The 16,733-nt window shown below is 40.6% G+C and overlaps 1 protein-coding gene across 1 annotated transcript in view; it reads right to left on the bottom strand.

Moving 5' to 3' along the window:
* DPT (dermatopontin) overlaps positions 1 to 16,733 on the bottom strand; it is a 40,294-nt gene that overhangs the window by 9,853 nt on the left and 13,708 nt on the right. Inside the window, exon 2 of the mRNA XM_029230724.1 lies at positions 7,238 to 7,363. Coding sequence (XP_029086557.1) covers positions 7,238 to 7,363 — 126 coding nt within the window. The remainder of the gene's footprint in view (positions 1 to 7,237; positions 7,364 to 16,733) is intronic.

The raw sequence follows: 16,733 nt of genomic DNA, 5'->3' as shown, positions 1-16,733 counted from the left end.
GCCATGGTCCTGCAATCAGTGGGGGCAACTCCATCTGCAACATCTCCCCTTCAGCAAAAATAACCACTTTCTTCTCTGTTTTCACTACTGGGTGCCTACTCTATTGTTACCTAATACTTCACCTGTCCAGGTCTTATTTCCTTATCAACACTCAGAGCTCAGTTCTCTGCAAAGAACATGGGATTGGGAAGCAGATAGACCTGTTGGAATTGAGTTCAGTACTTTGAACAAGTCGCAATTTCTGCACCTCTATTCTCTGATCTGTGTCATAATATCATGAGTCGCATGTATAAGAAGTAAACGAGGCACAATCCTCTTAGATAGCCTCATCCACCAGAGGGCAGCCAGCAGAAGCAAGGAGAATTACATTCCTGCAGCCTGTGGAAGGAAAACCACATTCACAAAAGATACACAAAGTTAAAAGGCAGAGGACTATGTACCAGAGGAAGGAACAAGATAAAACCCCAGAAAAACAACTAAATGAAGTGGAGACAAGCAACCTTCCAGAAAAAAAATTCAGAATAATGATAGTGAAGATTATCCAGGACCTCGGAAAAAGAATGGAGGCAAAGATAGAGAAGATGCAAGGTGTGTTTAAAAAAGACCTAGAAGGATTAAAGAACAAACACCTAGAAAGAATTAAAGAACAAACAAGCAGAGATGAACAATCCAATAACTGAAATGAAAAATACACTATAATGAATCAATAGCAGAATAACTGAGGCAAAAGAACATATAAGTGACCAGGAAAATAGAATGGTGGAATTCACTGCCATGAAACAGAATAAAGAAAAATGAATGAAAAGAAATGAAGACAGAATAAGAGACCTCTGGGACAACATTAAACACACCAACATTTGCATTATAGGGGTCCCAGAGAGACAAGAAAGAGAGAAAGGACCTGAGGAAATATTTGAAGGGATTATAGTCAAAAACTTCCCTAACAGGAGAAAGGAAATAGCCACCCAAGTCCAGGTAGTGCAGAGAGTCCCAGGCAGGATAAACCCAAGCAGAAACATGCCAAGACACATGGTAATCAAATTGACAAAAATTAAAGACAAAGAAAAATTATTGAAAGCAACAAGGGAAAAATGACAAATAACATACAAGGGAACTCCCATAAGGTTAATAGCTGATTTTTCAGCAGAAACTCTACAAGCCAGAAGGGAGTGCCACAATATATTTAAAGTGATGAAAAGGAAGAACCTACAATGAAGATTACTCTACTTGGCAAGGATCACATTCAGATTCAACAGAGAAGTCAAAAGCGTTAAAGGCAAGCAAAAGCTACGAGAATTCAGCACCACCAAACCAGCTCTACAACAAATGATAAAGGAACTTCTCTAAGTGGGAAACAAGGAGAAGAAAAGGACCTACAAAAACAAACCCATAACAATTAAGAAAATGGTAATAGGCATATACATATCAATAATTACCTTAAACGTGAATGGATTAACTGCTCCAACCAAAAGACACAGGCTCACTGAATGGATACAAAAACAAGACCCATATATATGCTGTCTACAAGAGTCCCACTTCAGACCTAGGGACACATACAGACTGAAAGTGAGGGGATGGAAAAGATATTCCATGCAAATGGAAATCAAAAGAAAGCTGGAGTAGCAATACTCATATCAGATAAAATAGACTTTAAAGTAAAGAATGTCACAAGACACAAGGAAGGACACTACAGAATGACCAAGGGATCAATCCAAGAAGATATAACAATTATAAATATATATGCACCCAACATAGGAGTACCTCAATACATAAGGCAACTGCTAACAGCTATAAAAGAGGAAATCGACAGTAATACAATAATAGTGGGGGACTTTAACGCCTCACTTCCACCAATGGACAGATCATCCAGACAGAAAATTAATAAGGAAACACAGGCTTTAAATGACACAATAGACCAGATATATTTAATTGATATTTATAGGACATTCCATCCAAAAACAGCAGATTACACTTTCTTCTCAAGTGCAAATGGAACATTCTCCAGGAGAGATCACATCTTGGGTCACAAATCAAGCTTCGGTAAATTAATTGAAATCATATCAAGCATCTTTTCTGACCACAACGCTATGAGATTAGATACAAATTACAGGGGAAAAAAAGGAAAACCCCCACAAACACATGGAGGCTAAACAATACGTTACTAAATAACCAAGAGATCACTGAATAAATCAAAAAGAAAATTAAAAAATACCTAGAGACAAATGACAACAGAAACACGACGATCCAAAACCTATGGGATGCAGCAAAAGCAGTTCTAAGAGGGAAGTTTATAGCAATACCATCCTACCTCAAGAAACAAGAAAAATCTCAAATAAAAAGCCTACTCTTATACCTAATAGAACTAGAGGTAGAAGAACAAACAAAACCCAAAGTTAGTAGAAGGAAAGAAATCATAAAGATCAGAGCAAAAATAAATGAAACAGAAACAAAGAAAACAGTAGCAAAGATCAATAAAACTAAAAACTGGTTCTTTGAAAAGATAAAGAAAATTGATAAACCTTTAGCCAGACTCATCAAGAAAAAGAAGGAGAGGACTCAAATCAATAAAATTAGAAATGAAAAAGGAGAAGTTACAACAGACACCGCAGAAATACAAAGCATCCTAAGAGACTACTACAAGCAGCGGTATGACAATAAAATGGCCAAGAGGCACATGACAAGCTGCTCAACATCACTAATTATTAGAGAAATGCAAATCAAAACTACAATGAGGTATCACCTCACACCAGTCAGAATGGGCATCATCAGAAAATCTACAAACAACAAATGCTGGAGAGGGTGTGGAGAAAAGGGAACCCTCTTCCACTATTGGTGGGAATGTAAATTGATACAGTCACTATGGAAAACAGTATGGAGGTTCCCTAAAAAACTAAAAATAGAATTACCATATGATCCAGCAATCCCACTACTGGGCATATAACCAGCGAAAACCATAATTCAAAAAGACACATGCACCCTACACTTCATTGCAGCTCTATTACAATAGCTAGGTCATGAAAACAACCTAAATCCCCATCCAATCCCAGATGAATGGATAAAGAAGATGTGGTACATATATACAATGGAGTATTACTCAGCCATAAACAGGAACGAAATTGGGTCATTTGCAGAGACGTGGATGGACCTATAGACTGTCATACAGAGTGAAGTAAGTCAGAAAGAGAAAAACAAATATTGTATATTAACGCATATATGTGGAACCTAGAAAAATGATACAGATGAACCAGTTTGCAGGGTATAGAGACAAAGATGTAGAGAACAAATGTATGGACACCAAGGCGGAAAGCGGGGGTGGTGGCGGTGGCGGGATGAATTGGGAGATTGGGATTGACATATATACACTAATATTTATAAAACAGATAACTAATAAAAGCCTTCTGTATTAAAAAATAAAATATAATTCAAAAAAAAGTAAATGGGTTAACATGGTAAGTGCTCAATAAATAAAAATCATCATTATCATCATCATTGTGATCATCAGGAACTGAATCAAAGCCTATGAGTTGTACTTATTTTATATTCATTTATATTCAGTCTGGTTAAATGAATTCATGAATAGAAGAATGAATGATTATTTCTAGAAAACAGTAAAGGAGAGCAGACTAGAGAGAACAAAATGACAAATTTGGTCTCAAATTGCGAGGTTTACTTTGTTCTAAGGTAGCAAGTAGGGCCTGGCCTTCGTTACCCAATACTTACTAGACAACCAGCGACATCCCTGAAATTTCTGCTCTTGAAGTTTGTGCATAAGAAGGGAGGCAGCACTGATATGCATGCAGCAAACACATTTCTGTATTATAAATATGGCACAGTAATTACGATGGCCACCCCAACTGATGAAAGGTATGACTGATTTTGCTCAAGCTCAGAGGGGCCATTGTCTCCCGAATGAGTGCTTTGTGCATCATGCAATGCCAGGCAACGGTTGATCCAGGGCACCGAAGCATCTAAACTCAATGCAAGCTGCTTTAAATGTTAACGTTCAGTCTTATTTCTCAAAGTGTGGGTGTCTCCATCTCTATAATAACAGCTTCCCACCTGCTCACAAGAACCAGTGTAGAAGCTGCCCTTCCCACCAGACCTCTGGGAACAGTGCCGCAGCAGGCATTTGAGCTGGGGTGGGGGTGACAGACGCCACAGTGGAGGTGCCTATGAGGTCATTCTTGTGTCTGCCACGATTTCATGGGGAACAGTCATGCAGAGACTATCCATCTTGTATTAAAATCTGAATAATGAGAGTAGGAGTTAAAGATTAGCTTTGATGGAGTGCTTTGGGGTAGACAGAGGAGAATATTATGATGAACTGATTTTCTTGTTGTTGTTAGCTAGAGCTATCTAGGAATTAAGAAGAAAAATTCTGTGGCTATGACTTGAGCAGGGGAGAGGGGGACCAGGCAACGGAAAATAGAATGCAACATCTGAGAGTCATAGAAACTCAAGGCTGAAGGAAAACTAACAGGTTATCTATGTTAATTCTGAGGAAGGCCATTTTTTTTTGGTCAAAACATATTATCCAGTGAACCTGATGTAAGGTCACGAATCTGGAGAAGAACCATTTAGGAAAGGAAACACATGCTCAATTCAAAACTGTCGGTTCCTGGGACATATTCTCCACATGGACAGCCTTAGCATGCTGATGGGGGACAGCCTGGTGCATGGCATGCAGCCGCTGGAGCTGTTTGGAGACTGAGGAATTATTTCAAACAGTCTGTGAAAGGTTGTGGCTTCCTCAGTGACGTGTTTGTGGTTTGCAGATGAATGGACTAAGAATTAATTCTCACATATAAATAAATATGTGTAATGTTTACATATGTATCCAATCCCAGTGGGGACCGGTGAGTGACGCCATGTCTGCATCTATCAGGAATTCGCTTTCTTGCCAGAGTTCAGTGATGCTGTATTATCTCATGAGAAACTGCAGAGACTGAAATGGGAGCAGCACCTTGGTTCCCACCAAACAAATAAATCCCGCACTTATGTGGGAGTTGATTGGATGATTTTTTTTTTTCCTGGGCAGAGTGGTGCTATTCCTGAATCCCTAAAAGCTTGCAAGCACAGAGAGGATAGATGCTCACTTCTCAGTGTCAGGCTCAATGCTGCAGAATGGCCTTCAAAGTGGGAAGAGAAAAATGTCCCCACCTACACATGTCCAGTTCCCTGGGAGGTGATTCAAGCTAGTTAAAGTGATGTAAGGGAAGGTTTCAAATAAGAGAGTTATCAGGAGTTTTCACTGTGGGAAGGTGTGGGAAAACAGTTCTCACTCCAAAGAGCTGTTAAAAGGATCAAATAAAATGATGCTCGTGAATGAAGTCTTTTTCCACTATAAAACATCATATCAATGTCAGGTTTCACCACTGTTACAGTTCCTATGCACCTGTGATGTTTTGTTATTCATTCGAGAAATTTATTAAGGGCCCACTTTGTGCCAGGCAATATGCTGAGATGCTGAAGAACTATGACCTAATTCATGCCCTAGAGGTTTCATTCAATTTAGAAAAACATATACCGTCATGACTCCGGAAATTTAAAGATGCCACTAAAATGTCTAGACACACCAGTGGGATAGTGAGTCATGCACTGCTTACCATGGTGATATGGCAGTCTCATTCTGCTGCTGCTCCAAGTGTCCCTTTGAAAAAGTACCATTTCCTTGACAACCGTGGTAGCTCTCAGCTCTAACACCATGCAACCAGAAAGAGGTGCAGCCAAGTGAAGCCTTCCTTAGAGGGACCGCTTCTAAGTTGACTTGCTGTGTCTTTCTGAGTAATTCTCTCCTCTCTCCCCCCACCCTTTGGTTCTACCAACCATCAGTGACATGTCTGGGTGATGTAGTGAGATGAGGAAGGGGCAGGGTAGGGTGGTGAAGGAAGATGGGCAGACCATTGTAAACCAAAGCCAAGGATAAATGCTGCTACCAGAGATTTGAATGTCTTGGGCAACTTAAGAAAAGTTGCACATCTCTATTTGTCAGTCTTTGATATCAAGACTTTGTGCCTACCTACATAGTTCCATGTTCATTAATTTCCTAGCATCTTAATGATTGGTGGGCTCCTTCTACTCTACCCCAGAATGTGAAGCCCCTTTGGCCTTGGATTCAGGACCTTTCACAGTTATATTCTACACCCTAGCCATGCCTGTTTGCCTGCTGTGGTGGAGTAAGAACAGCTTTATGGAGGCATTTTGGAAAGCTGGACGAGGTCCCTGCTCCATCAGATAGCTACTGATATCAGCTGACCTTGATCTCTGAAGTTACCATTTATCATTGCTTCAAACAGAAAAATGTTAAGAGTTTTGAGATGCATATCCCTAGAGACATTGTGCCCCACGTGGACATCTGTGGAATAATGCTCTCTGGTTGCAGAGAATAAGCATAACCCACAAGGCTGTTCTTCCAAGCATCACACTGTGGAGAGATACATCATTTGAGTCAGCCAACCTTCAAATGTTGACACATTTGGATTCCTTTGTCCAAAGCAGAAATGTCTGACTTGTTTGCAGACTGAAGAACTTGGGACAAGTTACGTTGTCAACATCCAGTGTAAGTTATCAGGGTAAATAAATATACACACATTCTCCTAGTCAACCCAAAGTCTAGGTCAGGGGATATTTGGCATCAGCCCAGGGAGCCGGAAAGGAACAAAATTTCACAGACTGGAATTACATAGTTATCTAGAAAGCACTAGCCTCCTTTTTCAGTCTGTAATTATATACTATGTTTGCCACTCTGACCTGGAACAGGGTTGGCTTCTTCCAAAGAAGTCCCATGGGAAAACATAAGTTCCCAGATGGGTTCAGCAGCCTTGGATGTGATGAGTAGTTATTGTGATAGAGGGAAAAGAGCACTAAAACAGGAGTCAGTACACTTCAGCTTAGAAGTGAACCCCCATGAAATAGCTGGGTGGCTTCGGGCAAGTCACATCCTTGCTCTATTCTGTTTGTTTCCTTTTCTGCCAAAAGAGGGATATAGGAGCAGTGGGTTGATGACCTGTAAGTTCTCTACCAGTGTGAGTATTATTCTGACATTTTCTTCCACTCATCCATCCATCCATCCATCCATCCCCTTCTATAGGCTAGATGCTATATTTAAAACTTGTTTGTGACAGCCCAGGCTTATTTGAAGCCAGAAGCCTGGACCAGAGCACCGCCCCCCACCACCCCGCAAGCTCCCCTCCAGCCCCAGAAGCAGTGAGGAGTTGCGTTTGGCTGCTAAACTCACCAGCAGGAATATGGGCATCTCTTGCTGTAGCGACAACAGTAAAATTGCCACTCCCGATCCAGCACTGACTCGAAGTAGCGGCTCTGGAACCCTGCCACCAGTCCATTGTTGGAGCATGTCTGGTACCTGAAGAGAAGAGAACAAGTCCAAGTAAACCAACCACAATGATGCACAAGTAGAGCCCCCCTTTCCAAGATCCCAGCTCCCTCAGTTATTGAGTCATGACACTCTTTCAATGACCTAGATTCCTTACAATTTATTCTATTTTTATGCAAATCATAAAAAACCTTTGTTTTACTGGTAGGAATGATGTATACTCGCCATTAAAATTCAAATGATTCACAGTCTTTCAACCGAAGGAAAATTGGGAAACTCTGCTCTTGTTAGACCTCTATGAATATATTATTAGATGGAAGAATGCATAAATGAATGGATATAGAGGCATCTAGAATTTTTACAAATGCAATATTATATTGTTCATGCCATTTAAAATAAAAGATAATATAATTCACATTACTTGAATTAAAATAAAAAGAATACAAAGAGAAGCTTTCACAAGACCTTCTTAGAAGCATAAACCTGGAGACTGAGCACAAGGATACTCAGCAGGCAAAGCCCAGATGGACACAGCGATTTGTACAGGGTGACCCAGTACAAGCTGTGGGGAGCTGGGACCACAACCCCAAGTTTTCACAACTTATCCAGGAATCTTTCTATTGCCCACTAGACAGCAAGCTCTACGTGGTCAGGGAGTGTTTGGTCAAAATTCTATCCCCAGTGCCCGCTGTGGGTCCTGGCATATGGAGGCAGTCCTTACAGAGTGGTGACGGGCCACCTGAACTCCTCAAACATCCTCTAAGGGTCCCTTTCCTGTCTAAGCTGCTCAGTTCTAATTCTTCTAGTCTACAGACCCTCCCTGCAGTCACATGAATTTTCACTGTTTCATTCTATCTGGGCTGCTGTTGGTCTAGGAATCAGCCTGTTTCATCTTCACAGCACCTTGCTAGCTAAGCGTTGGCTTAGAACAGTGTAATCATTTCTCCCTTTGTTCCATCTCCTGTCCCACTTTCTCCCACTCCTTCCCCATATCCCACCGGTGCCTTAAGGCTTGCCCCTTTTGCTGTGTTGATGAGGTTGCTGTTCTCCACCTGGCCACAGTGGGCTCCCACCTTGCGCAGAGTGAGAGCTTTCATAAAACCTTCCAAAGGAGGTCTTTAGCTACCTCTGCTTCTTTGTATTTTTACCCACCTGGCCATTGATCATGTTCCCTCTTATGAGTAAGCAGAGAAGGCAGTTGTCTCTGTGTCACAACCTGACAGCTGCTGGAATACAACCCTGCTTTTCAAGGAAAGGTAAGTTTGCAGAAAATATAATAGATAAAGTAAGAATAAGTACCTGATGCTGATAGGTGAGAGGGACCTTGCTGACACACAAACTATAAAATCATCAGCGACTGGATTTCATTTCATTCTTTTTAATTATTGGAAATGATCTTCTGGGTCTGACAAAACTAGATATTAAATATATTTCATGTCTGGTCAGAAAGCATCTGTACTTTTCATCATTTATTATTCATTTATTCATTTATGCTTATATATATTCAAACATGTGTTTATTTATCCATTCATTCATTCATTCATTCAACAAACTTGTACTCCCTCACTATTCTGTTTCAATCACAGTGCTTCTGTGTGGAAAGAAGAATTGAGAGATGGGCTTGGTACTCGGTCACCATACAAACTGGCTTGAATTCCCTGTTCCCAGGACCTGTAAGAAGTTCTGGAAGACCTTAGAAAGCTCAACTGTAGGAGATCAATAGTGCAATTTATGACGTAAATTGAGACTTGTGCCCTTTGATGATCTAGTCTTCTTTGCTCTACCAGTACTCGCATCTCATCAGGAGTATTACCGCCTTGGAAAACACCTGGTATGTATCAGGAAGCCACACACTTGGAATGGACAACCAAGGTCTGAAGGGTAGCCTTGGGGGCTGATCTTCCAGCATGGTCTTATTCTATCCTAATCCTAGCAATGTGAGTGAAAGCCAACTTCAACAGAAAGCTCTAAGAGTTGTAAACAAAGCTCATATGTGTCCAAAGAGAGACGGTGCAGCAAACTGGTGCTCTCTGTGAGCTTCCTCCTTACCATCACTAAAATTCTGCCTTCCTCTAAAACAGCCCTTTCAGAACTGAGCCAGGCTGTGGTTTCCCTGGAGCTGTTGTTCCATTGTCTTGGTTTGTCCTGTGCACTCAGACTATCACGGGGATAGCATTCCCAGGGTGGTGAGTTCCCATAAGCAAAAATAAATGTAGCAAGATAAGCTGAATGATTTCACGGGGTACCAGTTCTGAAGGCTATCCAAGTTCCATGAATTCTCCGCCGGCTGCCAGCCAGGCAGCTGACCCCATAGTCCTGTATGGGAAGTGTGTGTGTCACTCTTTCACATACCACCTCAGATAACACTGCCCTGTGAAGATTATTTGGACACTACAGGCCCAGGGCCTAAGAACATATGATGAAAGTTAGACAACCAAAGAGAGCTCACCTCCCCCAGCTTCTGTCCCATTGCACTCACATTTTAGTAGAGTGAGCCTGCACTGGAGTTTGGCAGTACATGAGGCCAACACAATGAAATTATTCCTTCTAGAATTGGATTTCTGTAAGGGTACATTTTCACACTCATGTGGGAGCAGTATAGCAGGGTGGTTAAGAGCATAGGCTATGTTGCTGGACTGGTGCTCCAACCACTTCTGACTGTGTCACCTTTGACAGGCTTCAGACCCTCTAATGGTCTCAGTTTCCTCATCTGTAAAATGGGCATAATAACAGTATGTACTTATTAAAGTTATTGTGAAGACCAAATAAGGCGATGTATATACAACTCTGGGGATAGTGTCTAAATGATTAATAAATTACTTACTATTTTCATCATACTTTCATTTAGTCCACACGGCACTTGTGAGTATACTCTGTGAAATCTGCCCTTGGCTCCCCAGTCTCCATCAGTGGAAAGCTGGTGGACTCATATGTGTTCCTTGAGCTGCTGTTTCCCTAAAACAAAGCTCACAGCAGTCGACTGTCTTAGTCACTGACACACCCACTTTGCAGCATAGATAATTGAGTATGACTTATTGCCCCCAATAGATGGTAAAGTCCTTGAAGGAGAAAGATCACTTAATCTTCAATTTGAATTCCCCACAGTGCCTGACAATGGGGTCTAACAAATGTTTGATGGAAGAATGATGAACAAATGAATGATCAGGGCATCTTCCATTATCAGAGGCAGAATGGACTTTTAAAAGCCTGTCATTCAAATCCAGGAAGGGCCCTGAAACTCCCTCCAAGTAGTTCTCAGGAACTCACATTGAGCAATCCATCTTCCCACTTCCACCTTCTCTTTCAGGAACAAAGCCTACTCCAGGACGAGGGTGAAAAATGAATATAGCTTTAGGCGTTTCTCTCCCTTTCAATCACCTTTTTAAAAAGTACCTTATTTAATAAGACTCAGTTAAACATTTGGCCACAAACTGCAGGATTGCAAACACAGGAACCAGGCAGGTGAGAAAGGAAATGAGGGCAGCCTGTCAATGGGAGTGGCGGGGGAAGTTGGAGAAAACTTGAATCATTAAAGTGATTCAGATTCAATTTTTTTTTAAAGAGTTTTATTAGCAACTAATCAAGATGCTTTTTTTTTTTTTTTTTTTTTTTTGCGGTATGCGGGCCTTTCACTGTTGTGGCCTCTCCCGTTGCGGAGCACAGGCTCTGGACGCCCAGGCTCAGCGGCCATGGCTCACGGGCCCAGCCGCTCTGCAGCATGTGGGATCCTCCCGGACCGGGGCACGAACCCATGTCCCCTGCATCGGCAGGCGGACTTTCAACCACTGCGCCACCAGGGAAGCCCCAGATTCAATTTTTAAAAAAGGTTGATGGTGAAAAGACATTCTTGAGGATCTGCTTTACTTCCCAGCACTTGGTTGTTTCTCCTGAATGGTCCACAGAAAAGAGTTTGAGCCCAAGACTGTAGCTTTCCTGGTGTACAGTGATAGGACCCCAGCTGAGCCCTAGGCACAGACTCCCTGAGAACATTCCCTCAGAGTCTCAGGACCCTGGGGTGCCCTCATTCAGGACTCTCTCCTCTCCATTTGAAAAGCCATATTTTCTTTCTTATCATCTCTTTGAAGCCTGGAGGCTCAGTTTCACAAACTGGAGCACTGTTAGCTGTGCTCCATCTGACACTAGAAACTTTCTAGAAGGAAAATCAGCAGGCAGTTACTCCTCCTCTGACAATAGTCATGGACCTTTTCTGAGAAAGTGGTCTTTCTGAAAGTGGTTTCTCTCAGGGCCTTCACCCTAAAAGCAAAGACAAAACCTTCTCCTGTGTCCACAATAACAAAACATGGAAGTGATAGGATGCAGGGGAAAGAGCCCTTGTTGAGGAATCAGCAGCATGAGTTCTGGTCCTAGCCCTGACCTTCACATGCTGTGTGGAGCCTCATCTAAGTCACTGTGAGGATGAAATAAAATGATGCCTGCAAAAATCTTGGCGAAGATAGAAACAGGAAGATCCAGGATCCAAACTCAGATTTTTCTGAGGCCAAAGCTCCTGGTCATGAACTTTCAGGGAGCACAAACTGCTGCTCCAGGATTGTCATTCTGCTTTTGGTCCAATCTCCAGCCAGGCTTTCTCACTGTTTTTTTGTGTTCTTCATTGGATCCAGGGCTGTTGGTCAGGCCCAATGATGGAGGCCAGGACTGGAAGGTGTGCACATATCTGGTTTTGCTGGTGAACTCCTTTGTGAAGTTTTAGTCTCTCCTTCCAGTCTCTGCTGGTCTCAGTCCCAACTCAAAGAAAGTCCAAACTCTTAGCAAGTTGGGGGTGGCATTGGGTTGAGTGGAGAACAGGGTAAAGGAAAGCAGCACTATCTTGGTTAAGAGCTTTTACAGTCCCATCAGATGGGTGGGCTGGTTGTGCTGGTAGCTTTCTTCCAGCTCTATAAACATACAGACGTGTTTCCAGGACTGCTATCCAGTCTTCAGCTCCACGGCAAATATGAAATAAGAGCAGCTTTGATCATCATCCAGGCTGGTGGCCACTCCATGTGACCGGGAGACCATGTGGCAAAGCTCTTACTCCCCAGTGTTTCTCTCCCAACCCAGCTTGATGAGGGTTTAAATTCCACCAAGGGGGACTCATTCTTTTAGAGTTAAGTTTGACTCCTGTAAATTCTGTTTTCCCCAGAATAATCCTTTGAGTTGCTATAAGACATTTATAACATGGGTCACAGAGTTTCAGAATGTTTGTTAAGTTTTTCAACAAATAGTCATTAGAACCTACTTTATGTCAGGTGCTGTACTTGGTCTGCAATCCTTTCTAGACAACTGTGCTAATAAGAGACACCACAACAATACAGATATTGGAGAGAAGTATATTTGTACTAAAGACAGAAAAGAGAAACAAGAGACTGGCTTGGGATGGTGGGACAGTGAAATGGCAAGGGGCAGAGGCAAACCAATTTGGGAGCACGTTTGCCTACTTAAAGGAGCTTTAAAAGTTCTGGATTTCTCTCTTAAACCCCAACAGAATGACTCCATTCCCCATCTTGTCCTTTCTGCTGACATTTATACCTACTTCCACAAAATGGAGATGACAATTTCTACCCTGATAGTATTACGTGAAGATTAAAGAGAAGCTATATGTCAAGTGTCTACCCCAGAGCATAGCACAAAGTTTATTATGAAAGGGCAGGAAAGGAGCTCTCCCAGAGATCTCCGTCTGAACGTTAAGACAGCTCCACCCAACAGCAAGCAAACTCCAGTGCTGGAAGCCCAATGCCGAACAATTAGCAAGATGGAAGCACAACCCCACCCATTAGCAGAGAGACTGCCTAAAATCACAATAAGGTCACAGACTCCCCAAAACACACCACAAGACACAGTCTTGCCCACCAGAAAGACAAGATCCAGCCTCATCCACAAGAACACAGGCACCAGTCCCCTCCACCAGCAAGCCTACACAACCTACTGAACCAACCTTGCCCACTAGGGGCAGACACCAAAAACAACAGGAACTATGAACCTACAGCCTGTGAAAAGGAGACCCCAAATACATTAGGTTAAACAAAATGAGAAGAAAGAGAAATATGCAGCAGATGAAGGAGCAAGATAAAAATCCACCAGACCAAATAAATGAAGAGGAAATAGGCAGTCTACCTGAAAAAGAATTCAGAGTAATGATAGTAAACATGCTCCGAAATCTTTGAAATAGAATGGAGAAAATACAAGACATGTTGAACAAGGACCTAGAAGAACTAAAGAGCAAACAAACAATGATGAACAACACAACAAATGAAATTTAAAAATCTCTAGAAGGAATCAATAGCAGAATAACTGAGGCAGATCAATGGATAAGGGACCTGGAAGATAAAATAGTGGAAAAAACTACTGCAGAGCAGAATAAAGAAAAAAGAATGAAAAGAATTAAGGACAGTCTCAGAGACCTTGGGGACAATATTAAACACACCAACATTCAAATTATAGGGGTCCCAGAAGAAGAAGAGAAAAAGAAAGTGTCTGAGAAAATATTTGAAGAGATCATAGTTGAAAACTTCCCTAACATGGGAAAGGAAATAGTCACCCAAGTCCAGGAAGCACAGAGAGTTCCCATACAGGATAAATCCAAGGAGAAACATGCCAAGACACATAAAATCAAACTATCAAAAATTAAATACAAAGAAAAAATAGTAAAGGCACCAAGGGAAAAGAAACAAATAACATACAGGGGAATCCCCATAAGGTTAACAGCTGACCTTTCAGCAGAAACTCTGCAAGCCAGAAGGGAATGGCAGGACATATTTAAAGTGATGAAAGGGAAATACCTACAACCAAGATTACTCTACCCAGCAGGGATCTCATTCAGATTCAACAGAGAAAATAAAACGTTTAGAGACAAGCAAAAGCTAAGAGAATTCAGCACCATCAAACCAGCTTTACAACAAATGCTAAAGGAACTTCTCTAGGCAGGAAACACAAGAGAAGGAACAGACCTACAAAAACAAACCTAAAACAATTAAGAAAATGGTAATAGGAACATACATATTGATAATTACCTTAAATGTAAATGGATTAAATGCTCCAACAAAAAGACATAGACTGGCTGAATGGATACAAAAATAAGACCTGTATATATGCTGTTTACAAGAGACCCACTTCAGACCTAGGGACACATACAGACTGAAAGTGATGGGATGGAAAAAGATATTCCATGCAAATGGAAATCGAAAGTAAGCTGGCATAGCAATTCTCATATCAGACAAAATAGACTTAAAAAAAAAAGACTATTACAAGAGACAAAGAAGGACTCTACATAATGATCAAGGGATCAATCCAAGAAGAAGATATAAAAATTGTAAATATTTATGCACCCAATATAGGAGCATCTCAATGCATAAGGCAAATGCTAACAGCCATAAAAGGGGAAATCAACAGTAACACAATAATAGTAGGGGACTTTAACACCCCACTTTCACAAATGGACAGATCATCCAAAATGAAAATAAATATGGAAACACATGCTTTAAATCACACATTAAACAAGATGGACTTAATATTTATAGGATATTCCATCCAGAAACAACAGAATACACTTTCTTCTCAAGTGCTCATGGAACATTCTCCAGGATAGATCATATATTGGATCACAAATCAAGCCTCAGTAAATGTAAGAAAGCTGAAATTGTATCAAGCATTTTTTCTGACCACAATGCTATGAGACTAGATATCAATTACAGGAAAAAAAATGTGAAAAAATACAAACAGATATAAGCTAAAAAATACAATACTAAATAACCAAGAAATCACTGAAGAAAGGAAAGAGGAAATAAAAAAATACTTAGAAACAAATGACAATGAAAACACGGCAACCCAAAACCTATGGGATGCAGCAAAAGCAGTTCTAAGAGAGAAGTTTGTAGCAATACAATCCGAACCTCAAGAAACAATAAAAATCTCAAATAAACAATGTAACCTTTCACCTAAAACAATTAGAGAAAGAAGAGCAAAGAACTCCCCAAAGTTAGCAGAAGTAAAGAAATCATAAAGATCAGATAAGAAATAAATGAAAACTAAATGAAGGAAGCAATAGCAAAGATCAATAAAACTAAAAGCTGGTTCTTTGAGAAGATAAACAAAATTGATAAACCATTAGCCAGACTCATCATGAAAAAGAGGGAGAAGGCTCAAATCAACAGATTTAGAAATGAAAAAGAAGTAACAACTGACACTGCAGAAATAGAAAGGATCATGAGAGATTAGTAAATGCAACTATATGCTAATAAAATGGACAACCTGGAAGAAATGGACAAATTCTTAGAAAAGCATATTCCGAGACTGAACCAGGAATAGAATTAGAAATGAAAAAGGAGAAGTAACAACTGACACTGCAGAAATACAAAGGATTATGAGAGATTACTGCAAGTAACTATATGCCAATAAAATGGACAAGCTGGAAGAAATGGACAAATTCTTAGAAGTGCACAACCTTCCAAGACTGAACCAGGAAGAAATAGAAAATATAAACAGACCAATCACAAGCACTGAAATTGAAACTGTGATTAAAAATCTTCCAACAAACAAAAGCCTGGGACCAGCTGGCTTCACAGGCGATTCTATCAGACATTTAGAGAAAAGCTAACACCTATCCTTCTCAAACTCTTCCAAAATATAGAGGAGGGAGGAAGACTCCCAAACTCATTCTATGAGGCCACCATCACCCTGATACCAAAACCAGACAAAGTTGTCACAATAAAAGAAAACTACAGGCCAATATCACTGATGAACATAGATGCAATGATCCTCAACAAAATACTAGCAAACAGAATCCAATAGTACATTAACAGGATCATACACCATTGTCAAGTGGGATTTATCCCAGGAATGCAAGGATTCTTCGACATATGCAAATCAACAATGTGATAAACCATATTAACAAACTGAAAGGTAAAAACCATATGATAATCTCAATAGATGCAGAAAAAGCTTTCAACAAAATTCAACACCCATTTATGATAAAAACTCTCTAGATAGGAGGCAGAGAGGGAACCTACCTCAACGTAATAAAGGCCATATATGACAAACCCACAGCCAACATCATTCTCAATGGTGAAAAACTGAAACCATTTTCTCTAAGATCAGGAACAAGACAAAGTTGCCCACTCTCCCCACTATTATTCCACATGATTTTGGAAGTTTTAGCCACAGCAATCAGAGAAGAAAAAGAAATAAAAGGAATCCAAATCAGAAAAGATGAAGTAAAGCTGTCATTGTTTGCAGATGACATGATACTATACATAGATAATCCTAAAGATGCTACCAGAAAACTACTAGAGCTAATCAATGAATTTGGTAAAGTAGCATGATACAAAATTAATGCACAGAAATCTCTTATATTCCTATACACTAATGTTGAAAAATGTGAAAGAGAAATTAAGGAAACAGTCCC

The sequence above is a fragment of the Monodon monoceros genome, unplaced genomic scaffold (genome assembly GCF_005190385.1).
Source record: "Monodon monoceros isolate NGI ecotype Baffin Bay Population unplaced genomic scaffold, NGI_Narwhal_1 Super_Scaffold_18, whole genome shotgun sequence".
Taxonomy (NCBI): domain Eukaryota; kingdom Metazoa; phylum Chordata; class Mammalia; order Artiodactyla; family Monodontidae; genus Monodon; species Monodon monoceros.
Note: the sequence above shows the minus strand (reverse complement) of the source record. Positions and strands in the feature narration are given on the sequence as shown.